Consider the following 19,271-nt stretch of genomic DNA (forward strand, 5'->3'; position numbering starts at 1 on the left):
AATAATTATTGACTTCAAGAAGCCTACAGGCAAATAAGACACAAATACAGACTAAAATGAATAATTCAATTTAAGAAACACATCCATATTGTGTACAAAGCATTGTGCTGAATGCTGGAGGATACAAAACAAAAGCCAGTTCTTATTCTCAAAGAGCTTATATTCTACTGGATGGTTACATTCAGTCAATAGTTAAATAAAGAAAGGGCTTTTTTTTTTTTTTTTTGAGAAAGCATTATAAACTGCATGGGAGCAGTAGAAGTTTCTGAAGAGTGTGTAGTACATGAGCAAAAAGAAGCAAAAGACTCCAAGAGGAAGAAGATTCCAAGAAACAGACCATTAAAGGTCTGAGGAACAGCCTGTGCCAAGGTATAGAAGAGGGGAATAGAATGTTGTGTTTAGGAGACAGTGAGTACATCAGTGTGACTACGGCATAAAGTTTACATAGAAAAGCAACCTAAGAAGGTAGGTTTGAATCATATGGTGAAATGTTGTAAATGCCAGGCTAAGTTTTCATCCTAGAGACAAAAGGGAGTCATGGAAGGGTTTTTTGTTTCTTTTAGTGACACAGTGAGATTTTCTTTTGGAATATTATCTTGGAAGTTGTGTAAGGGATAGACTAGAAAAGGGAACAGACCAAAGACAGGGAGACTATTTAGGAGGCTATTGTGATAACAGTCCATGAAAGAAGCAATGAGCTTCCAATCCAGGAGAATGGTTATATGGGTAGAGAAAACGGTATAAATATATGCAAGAAAAGGAGGTATAACTGAAAAGACCTGACAATGATGAACTATAGGGAGGAAAGCAGGGAAGAATAAAGAATAATTTTGAGGTTAAGAATTTGTGAAAGGAAAGAAGGAATGAAGAAAGTGAAAGGAGAAAAGAAGGGAGAAAAAAGAAGGAAGAAAGGAAATAAGGTAAAGGATGGAGGAAAAAAGAAACAGAGGGAAGGGAGAGAAGAAAGTGAGGGAAAGTGAAAATATTTATTAAATGCCTACTATGTGTCAAGGATTGTGTTAAGTATTACAAATATTCTCTCAGTTGAACTTCACAACAACCCTAAGAGGTAAATGTTACTACTATGCTCATTTTGTAGCTGAGGAAACTGAGGCAGGCAGAGGTTAAGTGACTTGCCCAGGGTCACACAGCTAGTAAATGTCTAAGGCCAGATCTAAACTTAAGTCTTTGTGACTCCAGTCCCAGTGCTGTATCTGCTGTGAGGAAACTGGTGCCAACCACAGTAAACACATGAGTTGGAAGATAAAAAGCTATGTGTTAAAGATGAGTTCCTTGATAGTGAGACTGATTCTCTTTTGTCTTTTAATGACCAGTATCTAGGAAACCTTCTGGCACACAAGCACTTAATAAATGCTTTATGGACTGATGTGTGAAGCCATGGCTGAGAAGGTCATTAGATATCAGAGATATCAGGAAAGATTTTATGAAGGAGGTAGCATTTAAATTCAACTTTAAGTGACACATTACAAGAACATATAATTTTTTTTTTGTTTATTTACTAGGTCTACCCAGACTAGCAGTACAGCAAGCACTGGATGGATCCCAATGCTAATGGGTATAGAAGGTCTTGAAGAGAAGATTGTAGATTTGAAGCTGGAAGACAAGTGAGCTATGAAATTCTCATTGTATAGATTAGGAAATTGAGGTACAAAGAGTTTGAACAACCTCACCAATATCATATAGATAAATGACAGAAGCAGAACCAAATCGTTTTGAACCCTGGTCCTTCACTGTGCAGGACTACCTCTCTAGAAAGAAAATCGGTGGGTTAAGTGCAGGGAGAATAAGGTTAGGAATGGGATGGGAGATGGATCAGAAGTCAGGTTCAGGCACAGAGAGCAGCTAAGGCATGACATTAGGGAGATAAATGATGTATTCTGTGAGTAGATCTGGTGTGGGTAGATGATGGTAATATAAGATTAGGCTGGAATTGTAAAATAGCATGAGATTATAAAGGTGTTGAATTCATTCTGGATGAAGTAGGGAGCCACTGAATAATTCTGAGTAGGTGAATGACATTTTCTATGTATAAGAAAAATTATTCTGTTGAATGACATTTTCTATGTATAAGAAAAATTATTCTGTCAGTAGCATAAACTTCAGATTGATGAGGAAGAGAGGGAAGGCAGGAAGACTTAGCAAAAAGGTTTATCATCTTATGTATATTGGCTACTCACTACTGAAGAGTTAATTCATTGGCAACTTTCCTCACAAGTACTCAAAATCCTACCTGTCATCCACTTGACCTTGTTCTAGAAGGTGCTGCCCATCAATAATGATTGAATGCAAAATCTGTTGACGACTGAACATCTCTGCTTGAAACAACTGTCACAAAAATAAATATATGAAAATGAGAATAATGCAATAATATGCTTTAGAATCCTTCAACTTGATAATTAGTATCAGAAAAGCTCAATCTCACACTAATTTTCCAGACACTCCTTCCTTTTATTGCTATCTTCTAAGACAAGAACATTTTTTTCTTTCATTCGTATAGTAATTGATAAAATATACTGGAACATAAATGATAATATATAAATTTGGAAGTGCCAAATTTTTAGATGAAGAAAGTCATAAAAATTATTTCTGACTGAAAAAATTACAATCCTGAGGTTGGGTAAAAATGAAATCTATTTAAAATAAAATAACTACAGATACACATAATTGAAAAATGGAAGCTTTTGTTTGAACTAATGATTAATTATTATGTCTGAAAACAAAGCTCTTTCTTATAATATCAAGCAAAATTATAACATTTTCTCTAGTTTTTGTATCTAAGATCCATATAAAAGAATAGATTAGATTTTCAAATTATTCTACCAAAGAATAAGAGTTAATATGATTATAATAATAACTTATATGTATATGTATACATATATATCTTTAATAATAGTTTCTCTCTTGCTTTCATTCTGTAACAGTCTAGAACTAAGACAATTTTTTAGCCTCTTTTGTGCCTTAGTTTTTTCAACTGTAAAATAAAAGGGCTAACAATTATCTCTAATGCTACTTCTAGCTCTAATATTGTATTTTTTATTAGCTTTATTAAAGTATAGAAAGAAACACAATTCACAGATTGGTTATGGATAAGGGAAAGGGAAGAGAATAAGTATCATATGGCACCTTGTATATGCTAGGTCCTGTGCTAAGTGCTTTTTTACATTTGATCCTCATTTGATCCTCACAGCTCCCTGCAAAGGGAGATGCTATTATTGTCCTCATTTTATAGTTGAGGAAACCGAGGCAAACAGAGCTTAAGTGACTAGCCCAGGGTCACACAGCTAGTAAGTATCTGAGTTGGGATTTGAACTCATACACTCCATCTGCAGGTCTAGAGTTCTATTCACTATGCCACCAGCTACCTCAGGCATAGGAATTCTTACATATATGTGTGTGTACATACATATGTACACATGTATATGTGTGGGTATGTGTGTATGTATGTGTTATTATTAATTATCCTCCACTAAAGTTTTACCCCAAAGACTCATCTTAGTCTTTAGAAGGCTATACCCTTGTTGGGTCTAAGCTCTGGCATTTCTGCCCAAGAAGGATAAGTCCAAGTACAGATCTGGTGGCATGTTGTCTTCTGAAAGTTAGACTAGTTAAGTTTGGAGAGATTTATTGCCAGAAGGTTGGTGACTTGATAATAATAGACACTGATGTTGTTATTGTTGGTACGAGTAGGAGTAGGAGAAGGAGTGGTAGTAGCCGTAAGAGCAAATCATACTCTTACATAGGACTATAATTTATACCAGGCAGAATACACACATCACTGAAAGCATAAGGCTGGCTCTGAAATACTGCAATATAATATTATATAGTATATCATATGTGTACAGCCAGCTGAGGATGCAGTATCTAGTAGATATTTTATTAACTAAAATATAAAAATATAAAGCTTAAGGAAAGGGAATAGGATGCTAATGCAAGCATGAATATTAGATTTTTAAATACTGTTCTTCCTCAAATGAAACACTACTTCTATTATAATAGATTTATATAATCCATTTTAAACAGCGCAGAATTCATATTTTCCAAAACTTGAATACCATTACCTACCTCATGTGCCCTCTGTTGCTCTAAAAGACGTTGATAATTGCCTGAAATCTCTACAGCCAACTTCTGTTCTGTCTGAACCAGGAATTCCATCCATGTCTCACATTTTTCCAAGAACGTTTGATGTTGCAGAAGGAAAGACTGCAACTTACTGAAAGAATAAGAGGTAAGAAATTAAAAGAATTAAAAAGGTAATATCAGAAAATACCTCCAAATTTTTGAAATAGTCTATAAATTTTCCCCAGCATTACCAATACCATTACCAATGACTATCATCATATTTGCACTGCCACACAGATACATTTTATACAATAGTATCTGTAGTATAAATCATCAATTTGTCTACATTTAGGAAATAGATGAAAATGCACTAAAAGTTTCAATACACCATTTTAAAATAATTTTAATTTTTAAAGGAAAGCAATATTTAATACTTAATGCATGTAAAAATGAATGTGTTTTACTCAATTCCAATTTCCTGATTTTTTCCAAATTATGACAATGTTATGTAAAAGAAACAAATTTTATAAATCAACACAACTTCAAAAAGCCATAAAAGTAACTTTACTTGATTTCAAATTTCTGAGCTTTTGTACCTGAATCTTTCTGTGGTCTGAGAGGAGATCAAAGACCAATGTCTATTCAGATTCTGCATCCTTTTGATTTCCTTATCATTTAGTGGTAATCTATATCCCAATTCATTTAGACGATCCAAATCTGGAGCCATGCTGCTGAATTTTAACATCTGTCCCTGAAATAAAACAGCAAAGAATCTACTTCACACCATGGACAGTGAAGGTGAAGTACTACTAACAGCCTAAGTGTCCTGTTAGGTCTTTATTACCTAGATTTACGGATTCCCCTTATTCTTTATCTCTACAATTCTTTCATCAAATTTTAGACCACATAATAACAGCATTTCAGGAAAACAGAGGAAAAGACAAGACACTAAATATACTGACAGTGGTTTGCAAAAAAAATGACTTTCATAAGTATTAGTTAAGAATGAAAATGATACTAATGATTAAAAATGTTTTTGTATGTTCAGACAATTTATACATGGAAATCTTAACTTCATTATTCCACTGTATTATTGCTATGAAATGACACATATAAATGACACATCTTAATAACTGAAGCATTATTACTCCTTTCTTTCCCCAACAGCTAGAGGAAAGATGAAGCTTTTTTTCTTGGAATTTTGCTCTTTCTCAACATTGACCTTGACTGGGCTGATTGATGGTCAGAGATTTGTATGATGGAGAAATCTGATGTTAGAATTTTGTACTATCCCAACCTTATTTCTTCAATCACCTTTTCCACTAACCTTTTCCACATTTTTGTGTTGTCTTTCCCTGTATCCTTCAAAAGGAATTCCAAATATTAGAAAAGAAAGAACACTGCTGACTTCCCTTCCCTCTAAAATTAGAAAAGCTTAATTAACTGTATTATTTAATGCACATTAAAGAGACAGTTTGTTCTAGCACATAGGAGGGCCAGCCTTGGAGGAAGGGGAACCTGAATTCAAGTGTTGCCTATGACAGAAGGCTGTAAGACCATGGGAAGTAATTTAACCTCTCTGTGACTCAAAAATCTCTAACATTCTAAAAAAAGGAAAGAAGAAAGAAAGAAAAGAAGAAAAAGAAGGAACAAGGTAAAGAAACAAGAAAGAATGAAAGAATTTATAGACATAGATTTCTATCTTCTTTTTTCCTTTCCATCCTTCACAATGGAAAAATAGAACAAAGTATGTTATGTGCATCTTCCTACCCAAGTGCAGGCAGTTTGTATCCATCCTTCCATCATTAGGACATTTTAATCCATCAACCACCCAAATTATGCAGAGTAGAGGGGAAAAATTAAAATTTTTGATTTTTTTCTTTTTTATATCAATTTGTTTTTACAGTAATTTCTGGATCTACTTCCTCAACCACTGACCTTCCTAAGATCTACACAGTGAAGTTCCTCTTGAAACAAAATTTAGTTAAGACAAAGCAGCTAGCACAGTGAAGTCTGATAGTATATGCAATATTTTCCACTCACAGGCCCCCAGATCTTCAAGTGAAGGAAGGAGGTTCATAAAAAAAGCTCTTAAAAAACCAATTTTATTAGGAAATTTACATCTTACTCTATTATTTTACTGAATTTTTAAAATATTAAAATGATTCAAAATATTTATGTTTTTGTATTTATATTACATTCATTTATGAAATCATTTCTTCCTCCCACCCCAGTAAATCTTCTTTTGTCATACAGAATAAAAAGGAAATAGAGACAGTCTATTCAGCAAAACCAACCAACACACTGATTTCATCTGATAGTTTATGCAATATTCCATATTAATAATTTCCTATCTTTACAATGAAGAGAAGAAGGTATATCACTGTGAGTGAGCTTAGTCCTTGAAATTCCACAGAATAAAGAAGCTAACCCTTTCTTAGAGAGGCTGATTTTAGACTACTGTCTGCTCCATCAAGGTTGATACAAAGTAACGGAGGAAGCTTCTAGGAAGCTTTCTCTCCTTTCAGCACAACTTTCTCCTTGGTATTATCTTTTTTCATCTAGTGAAATGCCTCAGAGGGCAGCTAGGTGGTAGAGTGGATAGCGTGTTGGGCCCAGAGTCTGGAAGATTCATTTTCCTGAGTTCAAATCTGGACTCAGACACTTACTACCTAGGCAACCATGGGCAAGCCTTAAAATTAACCCTGTTTTCCTCAGTTTCCACATCTGTAAAATGACCTGGAGAAGGAAATGGAAAACCACTCCAGTATCTCTGCCAAGAAAACTCCAAATGGGGTCATGAAAAGTGGGATATGACTGAAAAAAAATGACTGAAGAATAACACAGGGCTGAATATCTCACATATAACCTTATTTCCCTCCTGGTTGTATTCAATTTGAACTTCTTTTGTTTCTCTAACAGCACTCATTTTTGTATTTTTTTGGCTTCTTCATCATGCGCTTGGGCCAGGTCCTCTCCTCTCGTTTTTAACTTTCTTTTTTATGTTGTCTTATCTCATTAGATTTTTAAGTCCCTTGTGGGAAGGGATTGTCTTTCTTTTTCTAGCACACTGTTTGAAATACAGTAGGTGCTTAATAAATGTTTATTGACTATTACTGACTTCAGATCCATGCTCTCCCCTCAACCCTACTGGTGGATTCAGCTAGCTGATACTGATGGGCTGGCTACGTTGTTCGAATGCAAAATGTAGGCTTGCCAAAAAGACTATTTTATGGAGAACTTGCATGTGGCCAGAAGAAGCAATACGAGGATACTTTCAAGGTCTCTCTTAAGAACTTTGGATTTGACTGTGCAACATGGGAGACACTGGCACAGGACCACTCAACATGCTGTGCCCACATCAGAAAAGGTGCTGTGTTCTTTGAACAAAGCAGAATTGAGACAGTACAAAATAAATGCAGGATGTGCAAATCTGGGATATCCACCGCAAATATTCACATGGACTATCTGTGTCCAACCTGTGGTAGAGCATTCTGAGCTCGTATTAGTCTGATCAGCCACAGTCTGACACACTGAAATTTCGCTTTATCATGGTGATGGCATTTTGGTCCTCTTCAAAGATGAAGGACAACAACCAACCAACCAACCACCTGAAGGATCAGAGAGTTACCAACTATAACCCATATGGTAAGATGTTGTTTGTGTAAGATTCACTATTTGTCCTACCACTGTATCCTAAGTCCTTTGGGTCTTATTATTTGCCCTATTTCTTCATTCTCCACTCACTCATTCACTGACATTTGACTTTTTTATATAATGTAAGGATCCCTAGGTCTTTCCATTCACCTCACTGAGGCACTCAATCCTCCTGTATCTGTCCAGCAGCTGAAATCTCGTTTTGTTCTCTCTTGTAATTAGAGTACCAGTTTCTTAAGAGCAGGGACTATCTTCTTTCCTATTTATATCCTAATGTTTAGCATATGCTAAGTACTGAATAAATGCTTTCTCATCCATGTATTCCTAATAATGCAATTTGCTGTCTTATGATATAAAAGAACAGGGATGACTTTTCTAATACTTACTTTCAGTTCTCCCATCCTGTCCTGAATTGTGGAGAGGTCAGAGGAATGATTGGGGTCCTGTCCTTTTAGTACTTCTTCAGCTTCTAAAATCCAGCCCTCCAAACCTTCTAAACTCTTGGAAAATGTTTCATAATCAAGAACTCCAGCCTTTTGCAAAAAAAAAAAAAAGATTTAGAATTTTAGCAAAAAGTATATTTAGATGTAGTTTATTAATTTGCTTAGGCAACTGCTTTATATTTGCTTTCACTTTCCTGTTTTACAAAAGCTTTTTCTAAAATTCCCAATACAGTGATTTTTCAAGTTGAGTATGCCTTCTCTTCCTGTTCTAAAATATATAATTACTTTTATATAGCATTAGCTTTATACAGTTTTCAAATGTCCATGTTTTTGTTTAGGATATTACCATCTTTCCAGTCACCCAGGTTCACAGCTTCCATGTCATCCTCAACATTTCACTCTCACTCTTCTCCCATATCCAATCAATTGTCAAATCTTGTCATTTCTATCTCTACATCTCTCACCTATCTCCTCTCCATTCACACTTGGAGTGTTTCCTTAGCCTCCTAATTGGTCTCCCTGATGCAGATCTCCCCTCTCATCAATCCTTCCCCCCAACTCTTATAGGCACCAAAGTGATTTTTCTAAAGTGAAAGTCAGACTCTGTCATCTCTCATCTCTACTAAACCAACACCAGTGGCTCTATATTATTAATAACCTCAAACATAAGCACCTGTGTTTAGCCTTTAAAGCTTTTCCCAGACTGGCCCCATGTTGCTTTCAGCCTTTTTACACATTATTTGCTTCCATACATGGTGCAGTCATAACGAATTATTTACAGTATTCCATCTTCTATTTTTGTCCCTTTGCACCAGCTCTTTCCTCAACATGGAATGAATGCTCTCCATCTGCACAGTCACCTCTTAAAATTTCTGACTTTCTTCAAGATTAAGTTCATGTGCCACTCCCTACATGATGAAACTTCTCCCTCTCTAACTCTTCCCTCACCCACCCAAACACTAGTGCCTTCTTCTCTAAGCCTACCTTACATTGACCTTCTATGAGCTTTGTTTATATCTATGTGTGTCTGCTGTTTGTCACCTGTTAGAATCTATGCTCCTTGAAGGCAGGGGCTATTTCATTATTGTCCTATATCTCCAGTGCCATATAGTATAAGTGCTTAATAAATGTCTGTTTTCTTGATTGACTGATATAGTAGGAAGGAATGTAAACTACAATTAACAAAGCAAGATTTCTATATATTTTAAAAACTGCTATTTTAAAAATTTGATCATCAATTATTATTTATTTGGGGGAGGGCTGAGGAGGATTTAGCATTGTCTAGATGATGAATCAGTTTGGTATTTGTAAAGATTTCCATATTTAAGCTCACAGACAAATAAAGGATTAGGTTCTGACATCCACGGAAAAGAAACCTGTCTGTCTGTCTCTCTGTCTGTCTTTTACCTGTAGTAGTTTCTGCTGTCTGCTAAGAGCCTGTTCCAGGGCAGACAAGTGTTGACTCAGAGACAGCTGGTCAGACTGAATGGCTGCTGCTGCAGAAGTGTCCACCTGTTGCTTCAGCTGCTCTCCCAGCTCTTGGAGCACAAACAATGAATCCTGAACAGTCTTCTGGCTTTGGAGAAGGTCCTAAAAGAGTGAGGAAAATGAAATCCTCTACCACAAAACAACTCTTTATGTGAATCTCTTCACCTTTCTATTATGATCATACAGACAGTGAGTTTACTTCTCTGTTGCAGGATAGGTTTGTATTTACTTGAACTTATTCAGCAAATCTAAATCTCACTAATATCCAGGTGTGCTACAATACAGTAGTGAATATTGTATATGTGAATATTACTCAGGAAATAGAATGTTTTCTCTTAATTTTCTTGGTTCTTAACCTGGAGCCTATGAATTTTAAAATGTGTGTGTGTATACATACATACACATACATATATACATATATATATAATATAATTGTAATTCATTGTAATTGATTTCCTTTGTAATACTGTATATTTTATTTTATGCATATAAAAATATATTTTATACATTTAAAAATGTAATGATTTGTATTTTATTTTATACATTTTTCTGCAAAGGGGTCCATTGCTTTCACCAGACAGACAACTGAGTGTACAACATAAAAAAAGGTTAAGAATGCTTGGATTAGGTTGCAGTCTGAGCTCCCCTCTACCTGTGGATTAAGGCCTCCACCATTAAATTTAACCTATCTATATCTATGTATTCAATGGGGAAAGGGGAAAACCAGACTTATTTACCTCATCAGTAGAGGGTTACATGTGGGATTAAAGGAAATAGCTTACATGAGCATTATAGAAATGAACTGAAACGATGCTCAGTTTTAAACATTAAACATCTTTCTTGAACTTTAAAAAGGCTTATAATGTCCTTTCTTAGCAAGGATAAACCACAAAGGAAGGAAAAATTGAAAGAATCTTTTTGGTCTTTTAATGAAAATCAGCCTAGGTTTTAAGGCAGTTAAGCACATGAAGGTATAAGCAATATGACACACTACTAAGGCAGTCATGTCTCATTCATACACTGTCATGCCTCAGGAAGGTGATACTTCTTTGGTACCTTTTCCTGACAAAGAAATAACTGTATTTTGTATTCTGAGGCATATTCAGACCTCATGGGTAATATTAGGTAAAACTTTGGAAGTTAAGCAAGCTTGGATTCTGATGAAAGAAAAAGTGGAGAAACACAACATTGGTGAAACATACATTGCAATCTTGAATCCAGGCTGCAACTTCATCATCAACAATATCCTTATTATTTGCTGACTTCAACAGCTCATTTGTTCGATCCTCCTGCTGTTGAATTGTTGAAGCACACTGTTTAGAATAATCTTTATATCTTTGCCACAGCTGAAATAAGGCCTTACTGGAGTGTAGCTGCTCAGCAACCTCTTCTAGCAAATTATTCCACCTGGAAATGATAGTAAACACACACAGAGGTGGGTTATTAACATGTAGGTTCCTTAATGGCAGGATCTGTTATATTCTTGTCTTTGTAGCCCTGGTGCCCAGCACATAATAGGCACTTAACGCCTGTTGAATGGCTCATTAATTATGATGCAAAATATGATTTTACACTATGCAAAGACAAATAGTATACAGCCATCTTTTATTTATTTAAAAAAATATAGTGTTTCAACAGTGACCTATGATTTTATTTTGAAGGAAGAGGATGAGGGCTGAAAATATTTTGAGTAGGTAACAGTTCCATTTATATAGAATGCATTTTCCTCTTACAAAATACATTATTTTTAACTTCAAAACAAAGAATGAATGACTATAAGGGGACAAAACCTTACTAAACTCAAGAACAAAAATCTAAAGGCTTTCAATTACATAGTTGGTAGCATTGAGAATGAAATATTTAAGAAGGCAACGCTAGAATTAGTCTATGCCATACCTCATATTTACTTCTTTCAAGGTATTGTTAAGTGTTTCAGTCACTGGTGGATGACACTCTTTTAACAGCTGGTTCGTTATAGAGCCAAATTTCTGCAAGCTGCTCTCCTGCTTTTCTAGCTCATCCTGTAGACTCTATTCACAAAAAGAGAACAAATGGCGTGATAGTATCTAAATTGTTAGTACAAAAGTTTACACTTTATTATGTATCTCAATGGAATAACAAGTTGTACATAACAGATTTGCAATTTCATGTGCAATCATCTTTTTTAAAAAAAATTCTACTATGTTATGGAAATGCTTGTTTTCTTTCATAAATTAAAAATAAAACAAAATAAATATTTTAAGTTAAAATAGTTGTTTGTTAGGTATTTTAGAAAGTACATAAACAGGAGAAATGCTCAAGTAAATTTTTGTTGGTTTTCTTTACTAAGTTTTCTTACCACTCCAAGATACGTGCACTAATGATTACAAGAAGGGGTTAGTAGGTAAATTAAAACAAAAACAAAAACAAAAACACAGCAAGCTAGTTAATCTGATTTGATAATGTAATGAAAGTTTTGGGTGGATATCTTCCCCCTTTCAGTTCTCATCTCTACTTTGGAGCTGTCTCCCTAGAATTAGTAGTGCACATTTATTTATTTAACACCTACTATTTACCAGGCAGTGTCCTAAAAGTTTGTAATACCAAGAAAGGCGGAAGGTATTCCTGGTTTTCAAGAAGCTTAGAGTCTAATAGGGGAGACAACATGCAAACAACTATGAAGAAAAAACATATATACAGGATAAATTGGAAATAATCAAGATAGGGCAAGCACGGGAGTAAGAAAAGACATCCTGTACAACAAGGAATTTTAGTAGAGGCAAAGGAAGCCAGGAAGTAGAGATGGAGATAGAGAAAATCAAATCTTTTTGTATGTTTGCAAGAGTGTGGGACTAGACATCAAGAGACCTATATACTATTTCTATTTGTCACTAATTAGCTGAGTGACTCTGAGCCTATTTCACTTGTAAAACAAATGGAATTGAAGTAGATGATTTCTAAGGTCCCTTCCTGATGTAAAATGATAAAATTCTATGGTTAAACCTATGGAGGAATACTCCAAATGCTATTCTGGGCAAGATTGCAAAGTAGAGCCCCTCAGAATAGCAATTCTGCTGTACTCTGTAGTAGTTACAGGAATCCAGAACATAATTCAGAGAACTGGAAAGTAAGAAGCCACATTTTTTCTGGGATCCTTTTTGACTAGGAAACAGTCTTCATCTATATTTTCCTATAAGACCCACCTATTGGGTGGGTCACAGTCTGTAGGACAAAAGGGAATGTGATGACAGAGCCAAGAACTCAGGGACTGTAAAATAATGTCTCCTGAGGCCTTAGGAGAATGGGGAAATGGGTGTGAGTTAGAGCGTGGATGATGGAATGGTATCCAAAAAAGCTACAGAATAGAGACTTTGGGCAATATCTAAGTGTTCATAAGTGAATCAATAGAGTTCAATATTGTTTTAAAACTATTGTTGACTTTATTATTATATTAATAATATATTTTAATAAATAAATAATAATAATATATTACATATATACATTACAACTCACAAAGAAGGCATTGAATCATGCAAAGAATAAGGAAATGACAATAAAACTGCCATTGATACATATGAGGATCAAGAGAATATTTTAATGCTTTGGATTATGAAATTATTTTAAGTCTCCCAAAGCTGTCATTGCTAATCACATCATCATGATATTCAGTTCATACTAACAAAGACTCACCTGGCATATTCCACTATGCGACATATTTGGGGAACTAAATGCTAGTCAGGAAAAGCAAATTCCTTTCAGAAGAATTAGACATTGGATCAGCAGTACTTGAACTTGTGCCAGGTTGCCAGAGTAGGTTAGAAGAGGGGAAGGGTACATTCTGTACACCTTTGCCCTTAAGCTCCCTTTCCCAACCCCTAATACACACAGTACCTATTCTTGCAAGGACAGATAGCAGCAGATGGAAGGGAATGTCCAAATTAGAATGCTGACAATCTTGGGGACCCTGAGGCAGCAATTGAGTGGAGGTAGTAAGCTTGGCAGGCTACCTTCGTCTATGGTAGGAATGTCATTTTAGATGCTATTACTGATAATGGATACAACAAAGAATGGAGCAAGAAGAAAAAGGGCACACATGGAAGAGGGCACTTAGCTGTACGTGGAAAGCAAAGAAAAATATTCTTTAAGAGCTAGTTAATGGCTTTTCTATTCATTTCTATTTGCTTTATTTTTTTTAATTCTTTAACTTATGGAGACTGGAGAGAAGAGAAGAAAAAGAGAAAAACTTGAGAGGAAGATGTCAACATGGAAAGTAGAACAGAGGAGCACAGCTTTAGAGCTAGAAGAGACTTTGGAGGTAAAAAAATAAAATGAAGGGATTCTGGGATCAGAAGGATTATAGATTTTGGCAGAGATATTAGAGGCCAACAAATCCTATTCCCTCATCTTATAGGTGAAGAAATTGAGGTTCAGAAAAGTTAAGGGCTTGCCCAGGGTCACACAGCTTGTAACCATCTGAGGCAGGATTTGAATTCAGCTTTTGAGGAATTAAAATCCAGCACCCTACGCACTGAGCCACCTGGTTGCAGGCATAAAAGAGACTTTTTGAAATACTACTGAGTCACAAACCTGTAAATATTTAGTAATTGATAATTACTTTAGAAAACTTAGAAAATAAAATATTTCAAATGCAGTGTCCCCTAGTTATGGAATACCTGATGAAAAAATGAAATCCACTGGAGGTTTGCTTCAGAAACAAAGCATATAAAAATGGTTTTAAAAATTTAAAAATGCTTAATGTAAAGAATGGGGATAATAAAGTGCCACACAAACTTCTCCATTCTCCTTTTTCCATAAGTTTAAAGTCATTGCAGTGAAATATTTAAGATTTGCCCCTTACCTGAAGGTTCTCTACTTGCACTTTCACGGCTTCCAGGGAAGCAGTCAGCAACCGGAAACGGGAAAGAGAGTACCTGGCTTCCATTAGGTAACTGTTCATTTCCTCATAAGCCACTTTGTACACATTCCATTGATCAAACACTGACTGTAGTAATATCTTTAGCTGTCCAACCTTTAGAAAGTGTGTGTGTGTGGAGAGAATAGTACATTGATAATTCCACAAAATAAATACAAAATAACCCTAATTGTATGCATCGACTCACATATCTAGAGCTATAAAAGACTATCTAATGAGAATCAGACAGCCTTCATAATAAAAATCAGGAAGAGGCAAAGCATAGAATTTAAGATGCTCTTTTGTAATCTCTTGGGAGGTTTAACTTTCATAAGCCACTGAGCTGATAAGAGAACTGTGAATATATTTACTATATGAAGATAGTGTCTTTTATAGCCCATTATACTGGTCAGCATTTGGAGTTGATTGGCAAGAGAACAAAAAGAATTATATAGATAAATGTGACTTATGCCAGTACAACCTTAACAGAGAAAGCAATTTCTGCAGCCCTATGAAATTTTTATAGCTGGTAAAATCAGGTGTACCCAAGGAACTTAGGGGAAGGTTTAAAAAAATGTTACCCTCCAAAATTAAGAGCTTATAAGTCAGGAATTCTGCAGAATTAACTCAACCTAAAATATGTTTTATTCAAGAAATTAATTTCTTGAATCTCTTCAAGGGACTAGAGTATTTTTTTTCAAATCTACTCAAGGGGACTAAAAGTAAAAATAGTCTGTGATCTAATAATTTTAATTTGCCCCTAGATCATGACAGAAGAGCAGTAGTATAAAGTTTCTAGGAAATGAGAATCTATCAGTGTCTTTCCACTGCTGTCAGGATAGCCACAATCCCAAGATCATCAGGTATCTAGAGAAGAAATATGTTCTAAAAGCTTGGTGTGACCTTTATCATTTTTTTATGCATTATTACCATATGGTCTAAGTTTGCCCAGTAATGGTTGAGTTCTTGCAGGTTGCTCATGATGACACCAGACACATCCTTCTTGTTCTTAATCAAAGAAAGTCCACTCTGTTCAATTTTTTCTATTTCTTTTTCTTTTGCTTTAATTAAATCTTCCAGTTCCTAAAAATATATTAAAAGACAATGAATTATTAAAATTTTAAATTAGGCATAATAAAATCTTAGGGAAGAGAGGAGTAAAAATGATTAATTATTGAGCCCTTTAAAAGGTTTTTACTAATCCCCAAAACTACTAGTTCCTCCTTCTTCAATTATTCAGCACTTATCCTGTATAGATTTTGGATCTAGCTGTATGTGTACATGTTGTATCCCCTACAGAGTGTAAGTTCCTTGAGGATAGAGACTGTTTTATTTCTGTCTTTGTATCCTCATGTCTGGATAGTTTCTAGTAAGTGGCTAGAAATTAATGAATAACTACTGAATGAAGTATGAATGAGTATAAGATAGTTTAAAGATTATATGGGTAGAGCTTGTTTGACTTGATTAAAGGAAAATTGTTACAGTCAAAATAAAGTAAACAGCAGCACAAAGTTCCAAGCATGATCAATTTATTAGTACAGTATGAATTTCCTAGTAAATAGGATCTGAGGTTCCTCAGCAAAGCTAAGACCCCAGATGAAGGGGCCAGCTCTTTTGTGTAGTTTTGGGGAGTACAGAACAAAGAACAGTACTTCGTTGGTGAGAAACAAGCTATGATTGATTACAAGTGCTCAACATCATGAATGGTGAAACAAATATGACTTATTACAGAGCTGTGGTGTGGAGGACAATGCTTGGAAATTGGGAATGAGGGGCTTGCACCAACTCCATCCTTCTTAACTGCGATTAAGAAATGTTCATTGTTTAGTCTACTTGCAAGGTTAGAGATGGTGGACCAGACTTCTTTGGAAAACAAAACAGACATCCTTGAAGGATAGTTTGGTATTGTAAAGATACTAGTTCGCTACATACTCCCTTGTATGTACTGGCATCCCTTAGGGATAACAGATTTCCTTGAGGCAAAAATAGAACAGTGATTAAGAGAATTGAATTTCTAACAACTCATTATAGGCCAACTGAATTTCTGAACTAAGTTCAGAGACAAAGAACCATGACTTAGACAGTTACAGGACAAAATCAACTAATTGTAAATAGTTCAATTAAAAGATGATACAGAATCAATCAGATCATTTCAAAACATAATGATAAATTAGATGTTGTTACAGGGGGAAAGTAGGAACCAAGTCTAGCAATGGGATAAGGCACAGATGGTGTACTTACTTGATATCTATCAGATCCCTATATCTTGTTAAACCTTAAAATGTTGCTGACCTTATCTTTAATATATAATGATATAGTAGTAATCCCATAGAGAATTTTCTTTTTTCTTTTTTTGGCCATAATTTGTATTCAATATAAAATTCCAACTGAAATAGGAATAACATGATAAATTTGTTGAATAATAGTACAATGGACTTTCATAGTTCTAAGAGAGTACTTGGTTATAATATATTGGGAGCCTTTATGTGGGATAAGCCTGGGGTTTGAACTCAGGTGTTGTTGTTCAGTCATTCAGTTGTGTTCAGCTCTTCTTGACCTGTGGACCATAGCACACCAATAATGTCCATGGAGTTTTCTTGGTAAAGACTCTGGAGTGGTTTGCCATTTCCTCTTCCAACAGATTAAGCAAAGAGAGGTTAAGTGACTTGCCCAAGGTAACATAGTTAGCAAGTGTCTGAGGTTGGATTTGAACTCAGGTCTTTCGGACTTGTAGGCTCTATCGATTCAGCCATCTCTTCCAAGTCCATTCATTATGCTGCTTAAAAACTAGACAGACATAAATATAACTGAAATGGGGCAAAAAAGACATTACAAAGGAATATTCTTTCAAAGTAAATTTTTTCAACTTTTTTAACGTACTAATTTTGAAGCTGTGATACCTGGGTTCAAATTCTGCCTCAGACACTTATTGCTGTGTGACTCTTGGACAAATCAAATTTTCTTGGCCTAAATTTCCTCATTTGTAAGACAGGAATAATTAGAATAGCATCTATCCTAAAGGGTTGTTGTGAAGATAAAATGAGATGACGTATACAATGTATTATACAAACCTTAAAGTGCTATTTGAAATTTATATGTTATTGTGAATCAAAGGAAAATACAGATGTATATTGTTTCAAAAAGTTCATGAAATAAAGAATGAACCAAAAATCATTCCAGTTTATATTCTTGTATAATCACTATAATTTTTTATCTGAAAATATACAAAATATTTCCCTCCCACACTTCTACTAACTATAAGACAACTGGAAATAATTATTCCATCACATCACTAACATTGGCATGAAATTCAGTTACTGAAAATTTAATAATATGCATCTAATGCTGTTAATGTTACTAAGTAAATATAACATATGATTTATGCTCACAAGTCACAGCTTAGAATCATATTGCTAAAATGCCCTGGACACAGTATAAATCATTAAAACTCATATAGTTAAATATGTTTGATTAATATAGCTAATTAATACAGCCACAAGTAGCTGACAGCTTAAATGAAATATACCATATTTTCATCTTCAACCAATTGATTAAAAAATGAATTCTGATTCTGAAAAATGAGAAAAGAGACATCTATGTGAATAGAGCTAGTATGTGAATAGTGAATGTGAATAACTCCACTCCAGTTTCTATGTTAGTTTAAATTAATGAAGTCTCTTCACCTTGCAGATGGGAAAAGTTGAAGAAATGATGCTACCAAAACCAGAGCTTGAAATTAAGACAACTATTTTCAGTTTATTTTACTAGATTATAATATTTGGGAAAATATATGTCTCAGAGGAAATAACAAATGTTACCAAGGCTTAGGATATTGTCAAATCAAACTTTCCAGTTATACCATGACGTGATGAGTGATATCTTAAATTAATTACGCAGACTACTTTCTGTCAGTTGTTCCAAAGAAACATGTCTGCTTTGAAATAACCCCATTTAAAATGTTCTACTGTTGATGCAGCCATTCAGTTTTGATGGAAATTTAGAAACATTATTACAAAACTATTATTTGGCAAGGCTTCTGTTATGTTTTACAGGACAGAAATAAAAGAGGAGATAAAAGAGAAAAACAAAAATAAGAACAATAAAGGTAAATGAAAGACTAAAAGAGAAGCAAAAATCAAAAAGAAGAAAAATTATAGAAGATACATAGTAATATATATTTTGAATTTTCTGATATTGATGGTTACGGCAATAATACAAGAAAAAAGTGTCATCTTATTGGGTCTGCAATACAAAAAATATACTTTTAAAACACGGATATTAACTGTGAATGTCACAAAGGACTTTGACTCTCCACATTCGAAATAGAATTTTGGGACATCAATTTACTTGTAAAGTTCTGATTCACAGTTCTATTTAAGAGACTCAGGTTATTGATCAGTGAGAAATGGGGGGGGGGGGGATGATCTCAGACTATTTCCTTTTGTTTCATTTATGTAGCCATGACTAATGCGTTCCCTAATTTTTCTCCATCTCCATTTTCAGACAATGACAATGTATTTTTAATTTTAAGTAAGCACCTTCATGAAATATATGAATATTGGCTTGTCTTTTTTTTTCTTTGTGGTTTTATGTGCTTCATTTTTAGTTTTGTGGAACCCTTACTTTTGCAACCACTGATTTCAGCAAAAAGTGCAAAACCATTCGCACAGATTTTAAATGTAGAAAGCAATGCACAGGTTCTTCCTAATTTT

The 19,271-nt window shown here is 34.7% G+C and overlaps 1 protein-coding gene across 6 annotated transcripts in view; it reads right to left on the reverse strand.

Annotated features, from left to right (window-relative positions):
- Positions 1–19,271, reverse strand: part of SYNE1 (spectrin repeat containing nuclear envelope protein 1) — a 537,113-nt gene that overhangs the window by 85,964 nt on the left and 431,878 nt on the right. For all 6 annotated transcript variants that reach the window (XM_072643728.1, XM_072643724.1, XM_072643725.1 and 3 more), the window contains 9 exons: positions 15,490–15,642; positions 14,506–14,676; positions 11,565–11,698; positions 10,871–11,075; positions 9,588–9,770; positions 8,124–8,270; positions 4,677–4,831; positions 4,084–4,231; positions 2,252–2,346 (listed from right to left, as the gene is read on the reverse strand). In XM_072643728.1, coding sequence (XP_072499829.1) covers positions 2,252–2,346; positions 4,084–4,231; positions 4,677–4,831; positions 8,124–8,270; positions 9,588–9,770; positions 10,871–11,075; positions 11,565–11,698; positions 14,506–14,676; positions 15,490–15,642 — 1,391 coding nt within the window. The remainder of the gene's footprint in view (positions 1–2,251; positions 2,347–4,083; positions 4,232–4,676; positions 4,832–8,123; positions 8,271–9,587; positions 9,771–10,870; positions 11,076–11,564; positions 11,699–14,505; positions 14,677–15,489; positions 15,643–19,271) is intronic.

Source organism: Notamacropus eugenii, chromosome 2 (genome assembly GCF_028372415.1).
Source record: "Notamacropus eugenii isolate mMacEug1 chromosome 2, mMacEug1.pri_v2, whole genome shotgun sequence".
Classification (NCBI taxonomy): Eukaryota; Metazoa; Chordata; class Mammalia; order Diprotodontia; family Macropodidae; genus Notamacropus; species Notamacropus eugenii.